A 21,777-nucleotide genomic window follows, 5' to 3' on the forward strand; every position below is an offset into this window, starting at 1 on the left:
TAATACAGAAACGAAAATGAGGACGCAATGTGACACATGCATAGCAAGAATGGACACTTACTGCAGAGACGGACTCTTCTGGAGGGCAGAGGGGATATCTGAAATGATGGGGAGGGTGTAAAGTTCATATCATGCCACAGATAATGAGTCAAAAGATGAAATGATGCAAGCAAAGCAGTCTTGGCAGAAACAGAGATGCCATGCATGACAACCCCACTGAGAGTTTCAAACAAATATGTAAACGTTCATCATATAGCTGCGGAAAATATAGAGACCATTCCAAATTTGTTGATGTATTGTGGCCATTCCAGTCCAGTGTATTTTGAATTTCAACTAAATCAAACCTCAGGAGTGACAAAGTCATCCAACAGCAATGTGAAAGACTGACAGCATGACAAGACGCATGAAAACTGTGATAAAAGTTTAGGATATCGCATTTAAAAATTCATTAAACTTCTCCTAAATACTGTTGTTGTATTGCTTAGAAGTGAACATGAACTACTTTTCTTTGCAGTATTTGAGGTCTGAAAAAATAAACAGAGCATCTTTAATTTTCACCTGTTCATTTTCTGCAAATAAAAACTATTTTGTTTTTTGGAATTTTGGAGAAATACTGTCAGTAGTTAACGGAATTAAACAAAAATATAATAATTTACCTAAACACATACCTTTAAATATTAAATTAAGAAAAACAGATGATTATTTTGAAATGGTCTCTAAGTTTTTTCCGAGTCTGTATTCCTCTTAAATACGATTATAGAGATAAGGCATCAAAATGCATGTTTCAAATTGTGTTTACAGAGATGTACCTTCAGTTCAAATAAAAATAACATCATATTCAGGTGCTTTTGTAATTTTATTGCTTTTACCATCTCTCTTCTTCCTCCGCCGTCGGCCTCTTCTTTCATTCATAACACAAGCCGTCACCAGAGAGAGGATGATGGCAAGAAACAGAAAACACAAGCCTCCAATAACGCCGGCCAGCAGCGGCTCAGGAATAGAGGCCAGCAGATTGGGTGGAGCTGCATACATCTCCATACCTGAAGGCCAAACGAAATGCATTTTTAAAAGGAAGACCATTTTTAAAAAAAGGTGTGTCAGCTTTCCAGCGACCACCTGTCTGTCCACACTGAACGTAAAACTGTTCCGCAAAGCAGCAAATAGTCTTGGTAAGGAACACAAAAACACTTTAAAAAAGCATGCCTGCTCTTAGCCCGAATACAGATTTATTTCACCTCACCTTCAGTTGAAATCAAGACCGATTCGCTGGGCACACTGACCACTTTGTTTCTGCGAGACAGCAGACGGAGCTCATAATTGGAGTCCTGTAATTGAAAAAAGTAAACATAAGTGCCCACACCAAGCTGGCATGTTCCCAAATGTTTTTCTAACGTTTTACCTTTACCAATCCTTGTACGATCAGTTCTGTCGTGTTGACAGAGATTGTGTCATACAGAGCGAGCCACTCGCCCTTGTCCCGCCTTGCCTGCATGACAACAGCTGTGATTGGTGGAGAGTCCGCAGCTGGCGGAAGCCACTGCAGTAATATGCCCACCGACGTCCGATTGGCTGACAGTGAGGTGGGAGGGGCTAATGTTACAATGGCGGTCACCGCAGTGGGAACTTCCGTTGGAGCTGCTGTAGTCGAAAAGCACACAAAAAATACTAAATCATATGCTCAGCACAGCAGTTTGAGAAAATAACAGTCTTGATGGAAATGTTTCGGATGACCTTAAAAAACTTTCTTGTAACCTTACACCGTGTTTACACCGGGCGTGGCACGACACGACAAAAGAAAATCGAAACGCATTAGAATCCAATATAATTTCAAATTTTGTCCACACTGGATGCGACACATCACGGAGGGAAGAAAACAATTAAGAACAAGCGGGTTGTCATGTCGCGTCCGTTGTAGAAATGGTGTTAAGAGTAGTAAATGTGCAAAGATATGCATCTGAATGACTGAAGCTAAAGGATGATGTCATCTAGCATGTGGTGTACGTTACAGTTGTATGCATTAAAAGAGATGCTGACCCAGCGTCCTGACGGTGATGATGTCACTGAAGGGTCCAGAGCCCAGCTTGTTTTGTGGCAGAACGCTGAACTGGTAACTCGTGGCAGCTTGCAGTCCTGTCACCAGCATTGAGGTTTTGGACGTAGGCACAGGGACGGACGCCCACTCATGTTTTCTTCTTAGCGTGGCCTTCACCCTGATGAAAACGGAGAAATACGAGCTCACAAGATTGAGCAAAAATACAGAAGAAAACGATCACCTTGAATCTACTTTTGACTCGACTCACCATACAGTAAATTTCTGTGTGTATCCTCCATCGAAGCTCGGCTCCCAGGACACCTTGGCCTGATTTATCCCTGGATCCACAGACACGGAGGTTACAGTGTGAGGACTCGTACCTAAAGCCGTAAACAGAAACAAGTTGATTTTGTCGCATGTGGATGAGGCTCATTTGGAATGAAACCTATTCCCCGTTCCTCTCACCGAGCACTAACACCATGGTTGTAACGCTGACGGTGGCGACACGGTTGGTGACGAGACACTCCCACGCCCCCTGGTGGTCCTTACTGAGTGGTCGCAGGACCAGAGATCCATTGGATAAGACTGCGAATGGCGAACGAGGAGCGGGGCCAGCCTACATCAAATGAGGAAGAATCATAACGAGTCATTTTATGTGTTCCTATATTGTATTAGACTTCTACACGCGTTACCTTTCTCCATGTGATGTTGGGGGCGGGGTCTCCCTGAGATTGACAGGGTATCGTTAGCTCCCTGCCCACTTCCTGTAGGTACTCAGCACGTGGCGAGACACGGAATGATGGGGGGTCCTGTGGAGAACAGAGGATTATTAACAACAAAAAAAGGATTATGGCAGCATAAAAAAATGAAGGGTGTCGTTTACCTCGAGGATAACTTTGGTAGGTTCTGATTGGCCCATGGTCCCATAGCTGTTATATGCTGTACAGGTGTACATGCCCACCGCGTCATCATTGGCTGCAGTTATAAACACAGAACCCTCCGAGTTCACCATCCAGCCTGGAAACTGACCAATCAAGATGAAGAAAACAGTTGATGTCATAGGCAACAATGAAATAAGACGCTTGATGATATAAATATTCATAATGTACCTGCTCAAGGTCTAAAGAGGATCCATCTTTGGTCCAGTTAACAAACAGCATTGGAGGCTCAGCTTGAACCGGGCACTGGATGGTTCCCCCCTTGCCCGCGGGCAGATATGTCTCACGGGGCATCCGCACTACTCGTGCAGGATCTTAAGGAGACAATGAATCAGGCTGTAAATGCTATCATTCATTTATTGTTTTTTTTTTGGAGAAAACTATCAATGACATTTACAATGTCCTCACGTTTAACTTTGAGGTAGGCTGACGCGGAGGGTGGCGTCATTAGACCGTTGGTTGGTGTGCAGGTGTAATTCCCAGAATCCTCAGGGATCAGACCCGAAATGAGGAGGGTACCGTCCACAAGGATTTTAACACGTGATTTCAGAGTTCTTTAAATACAAACATTCAATACATGATTGGGCTACATTATTTTGAACAAGATGTAATAAATGACAAAATACTTATTTCCAAAACAATAACCATTTTCAATATTCAATAGTCAAAACTATTTACGTTTGTTATTTTTTAAAGAAATGACAACATTCGAGGTTTAATTAAACTATCATTACATAAATTAATAAAAAGCAAATAGACCAACCATAAAAAATAGCGGAGAAAAATAAGTGTAAAATTTGACAAACCAAAAGGATTAAACAGACCTCAAATCATAATATCGCCATAGCTCTACAATACAAATATAAAAAAAATTGTACCACAATATAAAATAATTTATATTTTGCTAAATTGCTAAAATATATACATAAGTACAAGGAGAAAATGATAAAATTCTTTGTAATTTGTCCAAAATGACAACATTTAATAAAAAGCATTTGATCAACTGGCATATTATAAACTCTCTACAATTGTCAATGAAAAGTAAAAACATGCTTTTTAAAAGAATGTTAATATTAATATATGAACACATCATATATAATATATATCACACATCTCTTCCGAAAAAGAAAATTGGGTTAAATTTGTTAAATACAATGAAAAAAACTTCCTGTCATTGATATCAACTCATCAATAACAAACAACTCAAATGACGGTACTAAACACTATGGAAAGTAAAATAGACAGGTCAGTTAAGATAACTTTCAAAATGATTCAAGCTGATTCATTATTCATGTTGGCCTGTAACATTAGGAGACTTACTCGATGTGATGGACGTTTTCAGCTTGTTTCCACCACTCATACGTGAGGTTAGCAGGATATGCTTCAGCCTGGCACTGCAGAACGGCATCCTGGGACATGTTCATGGTGGTGTCTTCAGGAGCAATGATGATAACTGGAGGACCTATTTGAAACGTGGAAGAAGTGTGAATGTATGAACACATGCAAGTAATTAGCTTTGATACATTTGGATTTTAGCAGGTTTTAGAGTCCGAGATACAGATTTAGTAAGATGATTTGCTTATTTCCTATTTGAGAAAAAAAAAGAACTGTGCTGCAGCAAAGGGACCAATAGGGGGCAGTGTTTGCTTGTGTCACAGCCTACAGTTTCTCAAATAGTTTCTATGGTTTGTTCTTAAACTGTATTCCATTAAAAGATGAATTTATTAATGACATATCACTGCTGTCCTTCAGAATCCTCGTATCTCCATATTTAGAGATTTTTAATTTATGTCATGAAAAGTAAAAAAGTTGGTTTTGCACATTTTAAACTCCTTGTCAACTCTGACAAAAGTTTTTAATCGTTTCAAAAGTAAAGTGTTTTTCAAATGTTTTGGAAGGACAGCGAAAATATATAAAAATTTTCATAAACTTCATCCCTTTTACAGACACGCTTCTGGTTTGTGCTACACACGTGGACAAGACGAGACGGGTCACTGACCTTTGACCTGCAGCCGAGTGGTGTGGGTTAGGTTCCCTTCAGGGTTGGACACGTGACACTTGTACATTCCAGCGGTTTCTCTCGTAACCTTGCTTAAAGACAAGGTTTCATTGACCACCTGTTGGAGAACATTAATAATTAAGATGTAGAAACATTCAGGGTTAAAACGTTAACAGCAAAAACGGAACTTTACCCTCATTTTCATTTCCTGTCCTGAAAAGGATTCTTCAGTCTTAAAATAATATGGTGGGACTATTTCTTAAGAATAACACTCATCGATGAATCGTGAACACCAGCAAATTCATTTAATAAACGAAACAGGTTTACTTTTGATCTCAAATATGCTTTCTGTTAATCGGCTGACGGATTCCTCTTTACCTCAAACGCATCATAGTCCTCAACAGAACTCCATGTGACGGTGGGTTTGGGGTTTCCGTGAGCATCGCAGCGGAGGGCGAGAGATTCACCCAACATGACCTCCAGGAACGCAGGAGGTGTTTTGATGAACACCGGAGGAGCTACAACACAGATTTCAATCATCAAAACCTCTCAGTGCAAACCGACTGTGTGTCTTGAAACCAATTGATTATAACTAAAGCAAATCCACTATAACACTAGACACGGTAAATTTCATCAAACAAAGTGGAATTTTCTCCAGTACTGATTTGGGTAACCAGTCCGAAAATCTCTACTCCGAAAGAAAAATAAGTGCAGGTTGACATCATGCGTTTCAGTGGGTGTTAACAATAACCTGAGTGTGATCCATGGGCTAAATTTTTTGCCATCGGTTGTTGCCATTATTTATTTAATTCAAACACACATTTCAATGATGTGTCACGATAATATCACTATGGTGAATTTCTTTGCCTAGTGATCATGAACGCCAATGATGCAAAGCAAAGAGACCTTTAAGACACGTTCGACTGCACACATCATTACACAATGACAGCTTACAAAACCTGTGCAACCAGACACTGTGTATATAATGGGTGTAAAACTGTGCAGAAACTCTAGAGAGATTCTATCGTCAGTAAAGCCGGTCTGAGGATTCACACACCAGTGGAGAAAGCATGTGTGTGTGTGTGTGAGTTTTTAGAAAGTGTGAATGTTATCATGTAGGTGTGATGGAGAGAGTTCAGTGTGGGCAGATGTCAAAAGATTGTAAGCAAAGCGTAAAAGCCCTTAATTTATATTCAATTGTTGATTTCACATGAAACCATCATCCATCTGAATACAGACTCAAAAATGATCAAAGATTGTGCCTCCATAAGCTTACAAGTGGCTTTTATCCGATGCTCAATTGTGGGTCATCCAGCATGAATGGAAAACATAACATCAGCTTTATAAAAGATTTTTATAGACCGTGCTATGAGATTTCAGCGTAATGTGACAATATATACGGCGTGTGCTATCCAAGCGCTTTAAAAAGTTTCCCGTGGTACCCGAGATGGAGAGGAAGTTCCAGGTGCCGTTCTGAAACTCATCTGTGGTTCTGTCCAGCAGAAGAATCCGACATTCAAACCAGCCTTCATCATCCAGAGTTAGTTTTTCCACCAGCAGACTCGCTCCACGACTGAGAGACACTCGACCTGAACGAAAACAGACCACAGGACCATTATTCCATGTAAACTTCTTCATGATGAAGACTGTAATACGCTGAAAGAAAATGCTGCACAGATGCAACATTACAGAACAGTCAAAAACATAACATTGATATTTTTGAGTATTATTTATATTATTAGTTAATGTTACAGTATTACAGTACAGTAGAAATGCACAACGCTGAAAACAGATCTCTCTATAATCCATGTGTACAGTGGCACAAACAATTTGGACACTCGCTGCAAACTGAGAAATTATTATATTTATCGTTCGTTTTCAATATTTTGTTATATAATGCAATGAAATTGATTTTCAAGTGTCTAAAATTCTGTCTGAATCGTCACCATCTATCTGCAACAATCTTCACAAAGCATCACATCCACATGAAAAGTCTTATAGCAGTATATGCGTTTATACTGAATTCAGGATGGGTGAGAGTTTTGAACAGGTGGGACACAGATTTGAAATTATGCAGAGATGTGAAACAACAGGTCAGATTACGGTTTACGTTACCTTCCTTAAAAGTAATAGAGTAGAACATGTGGTAATAAATGTTTCTGCTACATTGTTATAATGCTATGTGTTATATGTAGGGCATTGCTATGCACTTCCTCCAATTGGTATTTAGTACGTTAATATTGGGTGTCTATGGTGTTCCGGATCCACTTTTGGGTTGTTTTGATATTTTGGTCTCAATAAATGTTTTGGTCATTTTCTAAACTCCATGTTTGGGTAACAGTATTGCTGATACTTGACGTGGCAGAGAAGATTTGTGAAATGACCAATCTGATAAAGGGACAGTTCACCCAAAAATGGAAATTCTGCCAGTGTTTACTCCACTCTCAAGTTATTCCAAACCTCAATATATTTGGAGGAATGTTGGTAATTTTCAGTTCTGGGACATCATTAACTACTATCAGTAGGAAGAATTAAAATGGTAATCACAGGTGCTGTTGTTCAACAGAACAAAAAATATCCAATATTTTTTTATTCTACGGTAGTCAAGGATACCCCAGACAGACTGACACGCGCAGACAGACTGACACATGTAGACAAGAGACAGACAGAGAGGCAGACAGACAGACAGACAGCCATACAGACAGACAGAGACAAACAGATACGGACGCACACAGATGCAGACAAACTCAAAAACTAAAATGCACTCACACAGGCACATACACACACACACACACACACACAGTGACAGGTGCACTTGACTCAGTTATGTACTATAGTACACTGAACTCTTTGAAACAGGATATGTGTGTGTGCGTGTATGTGTTTGTCAGCACACTTTCATCTCCTCCAGCACATCCTTTCCTTTCATTCACATTTTCAATTTCCAGGGGTTGTAATTGATGACAGCAGATACACTTTTAGTGTGTGTGTGTGTGTTTTCTCCCAGCAGCCGTTGGGATTTGAAAGTAAGCAGTCTGTCGTGATGTGACACGCTCACCGCATAAAGTGCCAAAATCACACCGAGCCAATTTCATGCGGAAACGTTACAGCTGAGAAACACAACATAAACACACCTGTATCCTTTTATCATACTGTGGAGTGCCCCAGTAAGGCATGCAGGTGTCTACATGTCCCATAACTCCATCCTTCCTACGCTAATTTATATCTACTTGTTTAAGACCTATAACTCAAAGAGTAATGGCCAAAAGTGATGTCTGGAGGGCATATTTATAGTTCCTTTAAAGCTCCCTCATGTTAAAATAAAAACGTTAAAACACGAGGAACAGAATGAACAAAACACTAAAATTTGAAGGTATTTATGGGCTTAATTATTTGCCAAACTATAACGTATGAGAGAACATTGGTTTATTTTAACATCCAAAAAATAAATAGGAAATAAAAAATCTGACAGAAAATTAAGCAAACACTAGATATGGTCCTATGATTTATTCATATTTTGATGTTTGATGGTCCTCTGGGTCGCTCATTATTTGCTCATGTGCAGTGTAATTTTTTGCCAAACTTAAATTCTTCTCAAAGCTGAGTTCCAGCTTACACCCCAATTACGACTATGCGACATGCACTTTTAAAACGTCAAACATAAAGAACAGACAGGACAATGTACAAGACAACAAACAACCGATTCAGAGCTGATGTGCGTTAAAGATGTCCAAGAGAACATTGTTGAATGATGTTGCCACTAATAAAGTCTGTGTATATTAAAGAGAGGCCGGTCGCTCATGGGAGGATCCGTGTTTACTCTATCATTAAAAGACTCCTCTGATCTGGGGTCAGAAGAGGTGCATGGTTATTAAAGCAGGGGGGTAAGATACGCTCGGACAGCATGTGTAGTCAAACCTCAACACCAAATGCACGCCGTTCTGAGGGGTTGCCAGGGTGTTGCTATGGTGTCAGGAGATTGAAAGTATCTCTCAAGTGTGTTAGTCACATAATGAACATGAATAATTTCATGCAGCTAAAAATGATGCTATGCAAAAGTAGCAGCTGCATTCGAGCAAAAAAAAAGAAAATAACCAAATGGACCTTGTGCAGTCAATTAATCTTTAAACAAATGTATATGCTGATAAACACACACGGTGCGACTATCAACACTCGGCACACATGATGTGCTATCTTTGGGGAAACCGGCCCATTATTGGACACTTAACCCTTTCCCGCCACGGGCAATTCTCTCATCAATGGGAACAGAGAGAGCGGAGAATGCACCCGCTCCTCTTTTAACTCTCTCAGGTTGCCATAGCGATGAAACCAAGGGGTGGGAGTTTGGATTTGAATTCAGTTGCTGTAGAAACCCGATGGGCCAAAAACACAGCGAGGGAGGGACCGGTCGTGGGGTAACGTTTGTGCAAATGATTTTGAAAAATGACACATGGGAAAACATGTTTTTATTTGAGCCGGACAAAAGGGTTGAGGGAGAACCACATTGAATGAGAGAGAGAGAGAGTTGTTATTTGAACTGAGAGAATGGAGTGACAGATGCACGTTGGTTCGGGTTAAATCGTGGAGATTTGCATCTCTCTATAGCACCAGGCCATTAGAAATGTTGTAAATGTGACCAAAATAATTTGTTCACGAAATCTAATAGACATGCACTCATGGAGCAGATTTTCTTGAGTTATTTGGATGAATATTCGGGATCTCTACTGGAATGGGCTCTTAATGATCCCACAGCGCAAGTTATTGACGGACAAAAATCGAATTACTGTGGAAAATTTATCGCATGAACTCCAAAGGAAGGTTAGGAAGGTTCTTCTGGATCAATGAACAAACCCTCAACAGCCGATGGGCACTCCATGACCCCTGACCCTATCATTTTTCAGCAGACACGTTCATCATTCTACACGGGCCAACACTGACATAATGGTTGGTCACCGGGACTCCATCGACCAATCAGAGTTTGACAATTCCAGACATGCAAAGACAAAGAGATGGAGTCATTTTTTGTGCTTTCCTCTTCCTGTCCTTGGGGCTTTTATCTTTTTTTATTGCACTGCGTTCAACCCATCAATGACCTCCTCAACGTTATTGGCTCGCTGTCAGACATTCATCCGCCATTCTTTCTTTCCCTGTACATTTCATTCCTTTGTTGTCTTTCTGTACAGCTTTCTCGATAAAAACTGATGAATGGATGAGTCATGTCAAATATCTGACCAAGTCAACATAATTTCATCAGCTGTTTATTCTGGATACATTTTTTTCATTCACGCTACGGGCATGTAAAACACTTTTATTAAAAAGGTAACCATCTAGAACACCATAGCAACGGCATAGCAACATGATAAAAGGCCCACATCATCAACCACCCAGAAACCACACACAACAGGTCAACATAGTGGTATCACTTGATTTTCTTCATAAAATGTAAAGAGCTCAATGCAAAGTGGTGTCTTATGTTGATTCTGCCTCTTTTTAAAACAGCAATAATCCACTAAAGGTTGGCATGTTGTTAAAGGCACACATTTAACTACAGTAAATGCCAAAAGTGGCCACCGTTTGCTTCACCTTGGTAACACACAGCCTCAAACGGTGGTAAATTTGAGAGCTAAGAAAGCAATCACATGATGTCAACCCCGTCACTTCACACCCAAGGTGTTGTTCTGAAGCATCTATGTTATGTTCAGAATCATGTGCCAGACGTTTGACCGGCCCTCAAAGCTTCCGACCAACTCATGTGAGCAACGGTTCTTTCTCAGTGGGTGGCAGCAGAGTATACACCCTAGAAAAAAGTGTGCATACTTTACACTACTGTGTGCCACTCTTTAAATCATTTTCAGAGATGAGGCACAATGTGCTGGAATGAACCCTGGTTGGGTGAACTATGTGACTCTGCACTCGTAAAATTCAAGGTGCGATGCCATAGAAGAACCATTTTTTGGTTCCACAAACATTCAGTCAAAGGTTGTTTAAAGCACCATTTCTTTCTTACCATCTCTTTTGTGTAACAAAGATTTTTCTGATGTTAAAGGTTCTTTATGGAACCATTTAGAACAAAAAATTTCTTCTATGGCACCGTGAAACAACTTTTTTACACAACAATGCCTGTGAAAACGAAATCTATTTATGATAAGAAGTATCAATGTTCGATTTCAAGCATTCATTTCAATATGATTTTAATCTTTAACATGGCTTTACTCAGTCAATATTAAAGATTTCAAGATTATATTTTTGCAGAAAGTGTCAAACAATGTTTCAACCAAAGTTTTTTTTTTTTTTTATGAATTCAAATAAATTGTTTGTTTTTTTCCTTATTTTATCCAAAAAAAAATCATTTGAAAGAAAGAATGAGAAGAAATGCATCTTAACCCATTTTTGGGTAAAATATGGCTAAACCAAAAACCAAACCATAGGGTTTCAAGCAAGCTACAATGTTGTTGTTTCAACTAATGTTTGTATCCAACATGGACATTTTCTAAGTACATTTAACACAACAGTTGGGTTTGTCCATATTTGATACAACCATGGATTGAAAAAACCCACCATATTAAAGCGAACTGTTCTGTACTGGGCACACTTTACATATCTTTCAGACACATCTACTGATTACCTGCTTACAAACAACGTCTGAGAAATGTATTTCATCAATACACTGTTACTCTTATCTACCAGCAGGGGTTTCTTGGATCATGCTAACCAGCCAAACTCTGACCCACCCTAATATCATCACTCTCCCCATCTGGCCCCCCATTAAAAACTTCATGGAGGCACCACTGCTTGCGAAGCACTCCCAGCGGGTGCCCGCTTCCGCCATCCGGCTGTGTTAAGCAAACATTGGGCATGGCGTTTATTTTAGCCTAACCCTTTTCCTATCTGTTCTGCCCACTCTGGTCTTTTCCATCCCTGTGCGCTAAACTGAAGAGATAACCCATCTATTGTCTGAGGCCAGCGGAAAGCACATGTGATCGCTTTAGCTGCAACTCTCATCAGCGTTTAGTAATGTCTCAAAATATCCCACAGTACCTAGGGACAGAGAATAATTATATTGATGGATTATTTGGAGAAAGGCATTGAACATGTTTTTCTTTGTTCCACCCTGTTGAAGGATGACAGTGCCCTGCTGCATGATGGGATGTGTTTTGATTTGAATACAATCTGGGGGGGTCTGAACGGCTCCCCCCTATCAGCTTTTAACCCCCTTTCCCTCAAAACCCCCCGTTTCAACAGCTCCCCCACTATATTCACGTCTATGAATGGCTCTTTGTCGTGGGATACATTACAGTTAACGCTGCCCCTGTCGTTCCCTGTGTGAGAAACAGACACATATGACAATACTGCAGCTACAGGCATGGCCTTAAGACACAGATCAATAGAGCCGATTTTTACTGCCACCAATTTCAACCAGAAATTGCTAAATGACCAACATGGCTTATTGGGAGAGCCTTTAAATGGCCCTGGAGGACGATTAGGAATACATAACACTTATCCAGACGAGTGAGTCTGAGCTTTGGTATGTCTGAATGTCCACGTGGTGGTAAATTATCGCTTCGATATCGTTTAAAATCCATTTTAAAGTTTCCAGTTAAAATGTCTAAGTGTAATATCGATAACAAACACTACCAATTGTAAGGCCACATTTTTACCTTTTACTTTACTATGCATGGCAGTTAAAGAAATTAGCTTGAAGAAAGAAACGATTTTATAAATCAAGTTAAAACAACGTTAGGGCTGTAACATAGCCCTATAGAAAGTGAAAGTTATAGGTCGATGCAGATGGACAAGAGACAGGCGACACAGAGAAAGTGATGTTTTTCCTTCGGAAAGGATGAAACATGTTGGATACATTATTTTCAGTTTATTTATCATTTTAAAAAAACTTTTGTACGTTTTGTACGTTAAGTATTGTTTTGTACGATTTATAAGCTTTTTTTGCCATGGGGACTTCAACTTTTGACCTCACGGTGAAACGAGTCCCCATGAGTTGGTGTGTATTCAGTTTAGGTCCCCACCGGGATATAAAAACAAGGCACCCACACTCACTCACTATCACATACACACACAAAATTGGTTTTACAAAATTTACGCAACATCATTATTTTGCAAGAAACTACCCATCACATTTTTCTTCAATATCATGCAGCCCTAAAAATACTACTACTAATCATAAATATTAATAATAAATAACGTGTGTGTATATATATATTTAAAAATATACATAATTAGTTGTTTTATTATATGTATATGCTGTTTAAAATTTTAAATAAAAAAATATGTATTCAATTTTATAGATAAATATTTATATGTATATATATTTAGAACATTTGTTAGAATAATTAAAATGATGACAAAGCAATACACGAGCATCATTCTTTCAAATGTGCCATCAGGTGGTTTCACACAGAGCCATTGATTATTATTGGAACGTTCTGGTTGCGGCACACATCTGGTTTAGACTCCCCTCGTGCTTTTCCCTGTCAAAATCCTGCCCCTTTTAAAACATCTGATTTACTTTACCAAGACGCCCACCTCCTGTCAGGTGAACTCTTTCATTTGGCCTACCTGCATTTACAGGAAAATCCTAACCTGTCGACGGGAATCCAAGACATATCTTTGGCACAAAAACGGTCTGATGTGGTTCTTTGATGGCTTAGATTAAACGCTGGTCTTTGTTCAAAACAGTGCTTATTCACCTTAGACTCCTGAAACATGATATGCATAGTTTCCTTGCTCTTTTTTGCACTTGGTTAGTTCTTTGCTAGAAGATTAAAACTTCTCAGTCCGGGCAGAAAGACAGGTTTAACGTTAAACACACAAAGCCTTCGCGCTATGATTTTTCATTGTTTCCTTATTTGCCGATTAAACACTTCAAGTTTCCTAGACGTCAGGTGTGGAATGCAAGAAATGCGAAACCAAAACCAGCAGAAAACCAAAGCTCAGAGGTCACAAGGGTAAAGTGACGGCTCTTTTGAATAGGTCGAGCGATGAAAGAGATGGGAGGAGGGGCCCATGACATGAGGGGTCTAACCACTTTGTGGCTTTTTAGTGGAAGGAAAGTGCAACCTCGGTTTATTCACTATGGTGTGCCAGATAATAGAAAAAAAACTAACCTTGATTCGAATCACAGGTAAAATCGATTCCATTCATCTATACGTTCAATTTTGGTTGTAAGGTTCCAAAATCTCTCACAAAGATTTCATATTAACTGAATCTCTCCATCTTAAATCAATAAAAGAGTAAATCATCATTGTGTGCACTTGCACATATGATCAGATCAAATGTTCCTCTTAGAGACGCTCTAAACAAAGAAGAGAAATGAGACATGTCATCTGACAAAGAAAGAGACGCCTGATGAGGTCTCGCGGCATTATCATAACTACTCTCTCTAATTTACTCATAAGGAAACATTTGATCAGCTCTTCTTAAACTAACTGCTCCTGACAGCCCGAGGCGAACCTACGAGATCACGATGCTGATCTCTATCCATCAAATCATAAAGACAAAAGTTAAATTCAACAACATACGACATTCAAAAAGCATTCAAGTTCTGTGACGGATGCTTGATAGAAACAGAATCATTATACAGCAGAAAATAATGTAGGAATCAGGATTCTACAACGTAATAATCATTTTGGGGTATAATATATTTAACAGGAGAAATGCAAACACACAATGTTCATATAAGCCTTAGGGATCTAAGCAAAACCATAACACTAAGAAACAAACTTTAGATGTTGTTTTAATAATTATACTTCTAAACAATCATTCTATGTAAAAGCCCATGAGCTGATTCGCATGAGTTACTGAGGTATTTATTCATGAGCGGGTTTGTGTTTCACAACATCCAAGCCCTGAACACATGTACTGATGCAACAGGAGCAATGAATCTCGAGGCCCATATTAAAAATCAGAGATCTCTTTAATATTTAAATTTTTCGACTAGAATACTAAATAGAGAGCAAATACAAACTTTTTCTCAAGTCTCATCTGTGTCTCCTGAGAAAAAGAGTGTACAAATGTGTTCAAGGGTTTAAGAAGAGATGACAACATGTTTTAAACTGAGCTCAGATTTGTCAAGTCTGCCATCAAAAGACAATATTTCTCAAACAATTCACATAGAATTGACAGAAATCAAGATTATTTTACATCTACATTCACCGATTATCTCACTTCTTTCTATGTCTGTTTCTCCAAAGCAATTTTATCAGAAGCATCTGAGACCAAGTCAATACTCAACTGAAACCCAATTGAGCTCAATCAAATCTGCAGAGATAAAAAAAAGAGCAAATTTTCTGTTGGTGCAACTGTAACCGGCCAAGAATTCAACAGCTCTCATGCTAATCTGAAACTGAGCAAATATCTAATCGTGTGACTGTGATAGCGGCGACTGGTAACAGTCTCGGATGCAGACATCTAAAGAGGCCGGTTGTCATGACGTTGGGTGGGCTGCAACATCCAAACCAAACACGTCAACAAGAGGTCACACGAACACATCAGTTATTTTAGTATGATTATGGTGCAATATTCATCAGTGCAAATTGTTCCAAATTCGAAAAGTATTAACACTAATATGTATTCAGGTCATGACAAAACATCTTTGTTATTAAAAGTCTCGAGAAGAAAATGCCACATGAGCACATTTTTGATGAAAACAGACAAACGCGTTTGTGTTGTAGCAGGATCATGTTTAAAAATGTGAGGTCTGGTTTCATCTCATCTTACATAAATAAAAATACATAAGATTATGTGATACACTTAGTCTGCCATCACTGTTCCTTCTACCCCTGTTCTTTCCTTCAGACTATGTGATGCAATTGTTTGTTATTTTATCAAAACATGATTCATTATCCAAACAAATGTTAATTGATTCTGCATCAGTTTCCTTTTCATGTGCGGACTGACAGCGAGGGGCTCATGTGTAAAACAACCATCTCTACTGACATTCACATCACATCCCACTGGGACAACATGGACATTTTCAAAACCTGTTCAAGCGTACCAGACCCCTTCCACACCAGAACCGACAACATCCTTACAAAAAGAACAGAGGCCATGCGACCGTACGGAGCGTTATTTTAGTATGAAGAAGCTGTTTTTTTTGTTTTGCCTAAACCATTCTACAAGTATTCCAACTGAAAAACAATGTTGCGTCTTATTAGGTCAAACCCCCAGAATCCCCGCCCATACACACGGCCCCTGAGCAACCTGCCGCAGTTTAGCACTGTTCTCTAATCCAGGGTCCCGCTCAATACCCACCCCCCCACCCCCAGGAGCCGTTACGTCTGCTCTCCCTCCTTTCCTTTTGCATCCATTAAAAGTGCGCCCCGTCTCCACACACACACAAACATAATTACAGGCCTCTTGTTTTGGTGGGTCATTTATATGGGGATATTCGTTTAACAACACAACGCCCTCCCCCATTCAATACATTCCAGAGCGCGACCCCTCCTTCACAAGCACCGGGGTAAACGGCCGCATTACCCCGGGAAGCACCTCTCCGCCAATGAGTGAAGCACCCAAAAGTTGTTTCGAAGGAGCTCTTGCCGAATTGCCTGGGAAATGCGCACCTTTTAGAGAAACAACAACCGGAAATATCACAGTCTATTGAGAGTGACCCCCGTCGTCTAAACAAGTGGCCGTAAAACACAAAAGCACTTTAAAAGCAGCCGATGGTCTCTTTCAGCAATCGCAATAAACTTTGGAAAGCGCTCGATAGCACAGGCCTCACAGATTTTACTGTCTCCTGCAGGATTAAAAGGCTATACGGGCAGAACTCCGTGTCCCTCCGGCGCTCTCTCACCATCATCGTCTTAATGGAAAAGTGATTTATGTTCCGCCAGCGCTCACCTCTGTAGTTCGGATGCACTCGTGGCGTGTACCCGCCGAATTTAATGAGGACGGGGACATTATATCCCAGCCGGACCCACTCCACCACATACAACGGGAAGAGATTCGGGGTGGTGGCCCCTTCTGACGGAGGTGTCAGGCTGCATCCCAGCTCGGCAAAACCCCCGACTCTTCCCTGGACCACCGATTCGGCGCTCAGAGAGGGACCTGAGGGATATAAAGATAAACTTGTGAGCTTTTTCCTGTTCAATAAAACACAAGCACGGATTTCCAGACATCACAGCTGGTTAATGAAGGACACTTTTTAATAAAGAAGCCTGGTCACGCATTGCATTAAAACACAACATGTGCAGGTGGCCACGGGCATTGTTATGACAAAGATACGATAAAACTCTTTTGACCAACATTTGACACACAATTCCTCTATAAACGTGAGATCATTTCATTTACAAAAATCACGAGGAATGCTGGGACAACAGCCAACGGGAGAAAGTGAGACAGAAAATGAGCGTGACCGAGGAAAAACACGACACAAAAGACAAGCTGGAGAATGATGTCACACACGCTAAATGGGGATTAAAGGTTGAGATTAAGGGGGGGATGCAGGGAAGATGTCATGCATGTTAATGAACATACAGCATATTAACATGTTGGACGGCACAGTCTGTTTTCAGATGGATTGTGTAACTCTCTTTCGTCCAGCATCCCCCAACGGGACAGTTTGGGGTCAGACACAGAGCCCCGTTTAAGTGAATCTCATGAATAAATTTGGGAATCAAACCACACCCCAAAATCCTCAGTACAGTAAAAAAACATCAGATTCTTACTAACGTACTCCAAATATAAAACAAACCATACATGATGTATGTTTCCACTTGAATTTCACAAATGTACTTTATGATTTTAATAACGTATCACTTGTTTGATTGGGAGGAAGAAATAAACACAATGCAAATAATATTAATGCCCCCAAAAATACAATGTTAGATCCCTTTTGTTTTGGGGCGGCACGCACTCCTCGAGACGGAGGTGGTCTATGCACCTCATCTGGGATTAGAGATAATCTCTGGAAGATGAAGGTCTCTGATAGAACCAGAAATGCAAAAGCTCCCAAATCGCCCTCCCTCTAACCCAAGACCCCCCGAGGCACACACATGGCCAGAAACCTTGAAGAATCACATCCCTGACAAAAGCTTGCCTTGACAGAAGGGAAATCTAAATCCCAGACGGATCTTAATCCAGATTTGCAGATTTCATTTTTGGCAGGGATATGATTCCCTTTCCCCCAAATGGTTGTGATGTTTCCCCCAAATACCCACACACCCCTCCATGACCGCTCTCACTGGCCAGACCGTGTGCCATAAGGTGCATAAAGGTTCATGTGTTTATTAATGAAGCAGATTTACCCCCCTTTACCCAAACGTGTCCTGAGATTAAACAGAGCTGCACCAAACCCCTGGTGGGATGTCTGTAACTAATGCACACTCAAATCACTTGCACTATTGTATAGTCTATATTGTTATCTGCTCATAACCTCCTGTACACTAATGTTCCCAGTAGATAGCCTTCTGTATATATTTTTCATAGTACAATACCGATTGTCATATTTTCATAGTACATGCCCATCGTAAATTATTTTCCTAATATTGTATTCTGTATTTATTCACACTGTATATCTGCACTTGCTAATTGCACTTCTGGTTAGACCTAAACTACATTTCGTTACACTGTACTTGTATATGTGTAATGACAATAAAGTTGAATCTAATCTAATCTAAAAAAATGCTGGTGGTACCAAAATAATCAACAAATGAGATAAACAGAGACACCACAGGTTGGGTTTGGTGGAGAGGTAAGAAGTTCAAGCAGCAAAGGAGAGCACGGAGAGAAAGAAAACAGGTCACAAATGGAGAGACAACAGGGTGATTGACATGAGACGACAAATGTTAAAAGAACATTTGCAGTGAACACAAGCACATACAATCGTAGCATCATAATAACGACATCAAAAAAGAAATAAAATCCAAAACCTGAAGAATAAAATCATTAATTAAAACAAAGGCAAAAAGATTTTCATGGTTAATGACAAAGTGAACATAAAAAATGCTTATATAACCAGTCTAGAAAAAAACTTAAAATGTTTTTGTGGTTTTAAGAAAGATACCACATGCATACCAAACAAAACATTTCAGATGAACAATTTGTTTGTTAGGTTTTAATGATTTCACATTAGATGTCATGATCTACACCTGTGGTTACTGCATCTCAAATAAAAATTAACCTGACTACAAATAAAACAAAAAACATGGTCGCTACTTTCCTATAATAAAGGCATGGTTAAGGGAGGTCTCAAGTCACAGCAAACTTGGCTCAGAAAAGTTTAATTAGTTGCAGGGAAAGCTCCATATGTCTTTATTTATTAAAATATAATAACATACTTTTTGAGGTCGCTGCAATTTGGAGGCATGAGCTGTGAAGAAGAACTACGAAGAAATACTTACAGAGTACACAGAGAGCGATGACAATGGTGACATTCAGAAACCCGAGTCTCTTCTTTACCATGGTAAACAGTCACATACCATCACACATACCCCACCTGAAACACAAAGACACACACAGGTCACTCGAGAACTCTCTGCCAACACTTAACAAAAGATAAGATAACACAAAGAATGTTTCCTGGATCAACGTTGTTTTACTTAACACAACTCATCTTGCACTTTACTGTTTATACTTGAGATTATCAAATTATAAGATTCACTTCCTCATACACCGGCCGCAGGAAATAATAATCAGGTTTTTCATTCTATTTATTTTGCAGGTACTCGGCACATGTTTCGTACTGCATATATTATAATGACTCAACAAATATATGTCTATATAGATTTTGCAATGTTTTTTTCAGCGGATAAAATCTAACCCAGTGGTTCTCAACAGGGGGGCCGTGACCCACAAAGGGGCCCCGCTGAAATACATAAAATAAACATAAAATAAACATATAAATATATTTTTTTAAAGATAAAAATGTAAAAATGTTGAGTTTATGCGAGCGGGAGGGGGGCCTTTGAATCTTGAAATATAAATATGAACATCTCTTATGTCTCGTTTAAGCAAGCCGTGCAGTTACCCTTGTCATGTTGGAAGTTTTATAGTGATAACCTTTTTAACCTTTTAAAACACAGTTATTCCATTTGGACAAACTTCAGAGCACATGCCATCATAACTTCTCCATATCATTGTGAACATCATCTCCCGTCAGTGACCCAGAAACCGCACACATTCGTGACTCACAGCAATAAACTCTCTTCAGTATTGTGGAGGGGTTTGAAAAGAAAGCAAGGGTTCATTAAGAAGAACACAAGGAGACATCCCATAATCTGACTGCGTACCTGAAATCCCCCCCAACCACGTCAATCTATTCATTATATTACAGTGAGTAAATGAAAGCAGAGGAGGATATTTGAACATTGTGCAAATGTGTTTTTTTTCTGCGTACATTTGTCTAAAGTAACAAAAACAGACACAAACACATACAGTATATGCTTCTTTTTCACACAAAAAATGGACCTGGGATGCGTGAGCAGAAAATCTTGCACAAACATGTCAACACTGTGATCGTAAAAGCAGATGAGGGAAATAAATCCATCAACAAAGTCATATCTCATCACGGCAATAGAAAAGTACAGTCTCTGAACAACCACAAGTATGAAATAAACCACATTTAGGGACTCCATTTGAAAGCCAAATTGTGCATTTTTTTGACAGGTACAATATTTCCTCCCAACCAAGCTTAAGAGACTGTAGACAAATAAAGCTTTTTGAAGGTAGATTCCTAAAATGAACAATTAGTTTGTTATCCAACCAATAAAATAAATATTTTTGCCATCCAATTGGTGCTGCCTAAAATCATTTCACCTTTAATCCCAGGCTTCATTAATAACACAAACTAAGGTAAGTATTTACTTCATGCTAACACAATTACAAACAAAACAGAGTAAGAGATAAAACCAAGAGAGATATCAACACATTCTTTTGTACACAATCGAATGTTCCTGGAGGGCAAAATCGCAATATTGTATTTGAAATAAACAAATTATCCTTTGATATTTAAGGCCCTTGAGACCAAAAAGAGCAGTGCTCCAGCCCGTAATCTGACAACAATCAGACCTCTGTGGAAATACACCTGAGTTGATGGCATCTTGTTAACAAAAACCATGAATTCTCAGAAACAGTGAACAATCCAAGATCTAATCCTGTTAGTTCTCAAAGATAAAATAAGAAAAGTATATTCAGTCCGCCCAAGATCAAATTCCCTGTTGTAAAATATTGCTTTTGTGATGACAAAGCAAAAGCATACACTAAATTTGTAAAACTTCAGTAATGTTTTCAGCCAGGGGGTTGCTATCTGGTGTAAGACTTAGATTTACTGAGCTGACCAAACTACTAAACCAAAGAATAAGCAAGCACCACCAATAAGACTTTTGCCCCTCTGAGATCTATAGCATCCTAGTGGGGAAAACAATTATAAAATAAACTAGTTAGTTTCTAGCCAAACCAGGTATGAACTTATGCAGGGTATGAAAGTGGCTTCAGAGTCATGTGAGTGCATGTGCCACGTCGTAGAAGTCATAATCCCATGGCCCCAGCCATTTAATCCAGTATAATGCATCTGTTCTAAAGTCAGCCCATAATTTGCTTGAATAAAAGCCTCACACAGGTTTGGGACAGCGGGAACTGATCCTAAATCAGTTCTTGTGAGGTGCCAGAAGAGGGACAGGGTATTGTGTCCCTCTGCGTGGAGTCTCTGAGCAGGCAAGCTGTTGAACAAGGACTCCTTGTAAAAGTGTCTTTCAAAGAGAGAAGAGCCTGCGACCAGCACACGCAGAGAACTACAGACACCAAGAAAAAACACTCTGACAGGAGGGTTTAGAAAAGAGATTTTATGCCCC

At 39.5% G+C, this 21,777-nt stretch overlaps 1 protein-coding gene across 3 annotated transcripts in view; it reads right to left on the reverse strand.

Moving 5' to 3' along the window:
• igsf9b (immunoglobulin superfamily, member 9b) overlaps positions 1-21,777 on the reverse strand; it is a 32,825-nt gene that overhangs the window by 5,504 nt on the left and 5,544 nt on the right. The window contains exons 3-19 of one of the 3 annotated variants that reach the window (XM_056730050.1): positions 19,330-19,424; positions 16,829-17,035; positions 6,412-6,558; positions 5,348-5,487; positions 4,970-5,087; positions 4,291-4,432; positions 3,379-3,524; positions 3,142-3,284; positions 2,916-3,056; positions 2,725-2,841; positions 2,498-2,648; positions 2,301-2,412; positions 2,035-2,210; positions 1,400-1,638; positions 1,241-1,325; positions 870-1,040; positions 62-98 (exon numbers count right to left, since the gene is read on the reverse strand). In XM_056730050.1, coding sequence (XP_056586028.1) covers positions 62-98; positions 870-1,040; positions 1,241-1,325; positions 1,400-1,638; positions 2,035-2,210; positions 2,301-2,412; positions 2,498-2,648; positions 2,725-2,841; positions 2,916-3,056; positions 3,142-3,284; positions 3,379-3,524; positions 4,291-4,432; positions 4,970-5,087; positions 5,348-5,487; positions 6,412-6,558; positions 16,829-17,035; positions 19,330-19,390 — 2,333 coding nt within the window. In that variant the 5' untranslated portion in view covers positions 19,391-19,424. Of the gene's footprint in view, positions 1-61; positions 99-869; positions 1,041-1,240; positions 1,326-1,399; positions 1,639-2,034; positions 2,211-2,300; positions 2,413-2,497; positions 2,649-2,724; positions 2,842-2,915; positions 3,057-3,141; positions 3,285-3,378; positions 3,525-4,290; positions 4,433-4,969; positions 5,088-5,347; positions 5,488-6,411; positions 6,559-16,828; positions 17,036-19,329; positions 19,425-21,777 lie in introns of those variants that run through there. The other 2 variants (XM_056730051.1, XM_056730052.1) reach the window with 2 other exon arrangements.

Source organism: Triplophysa dalaica, chromosome 18 (genome assembly GCF_015846415.1).
Source record: "Triplophysa dalaica isolate WHDGS20190420 chromosome 18, ASM1584641v1, whole genome shotgun sequence".
Classification (NCBI taxonomy): domain Eukaryota; kingdom Metazoa; phylum Chordata; class Actinopteri; order Cypriniformes; family Nemacheilidae; genus Triplophysa; species Triplophysa dalaica.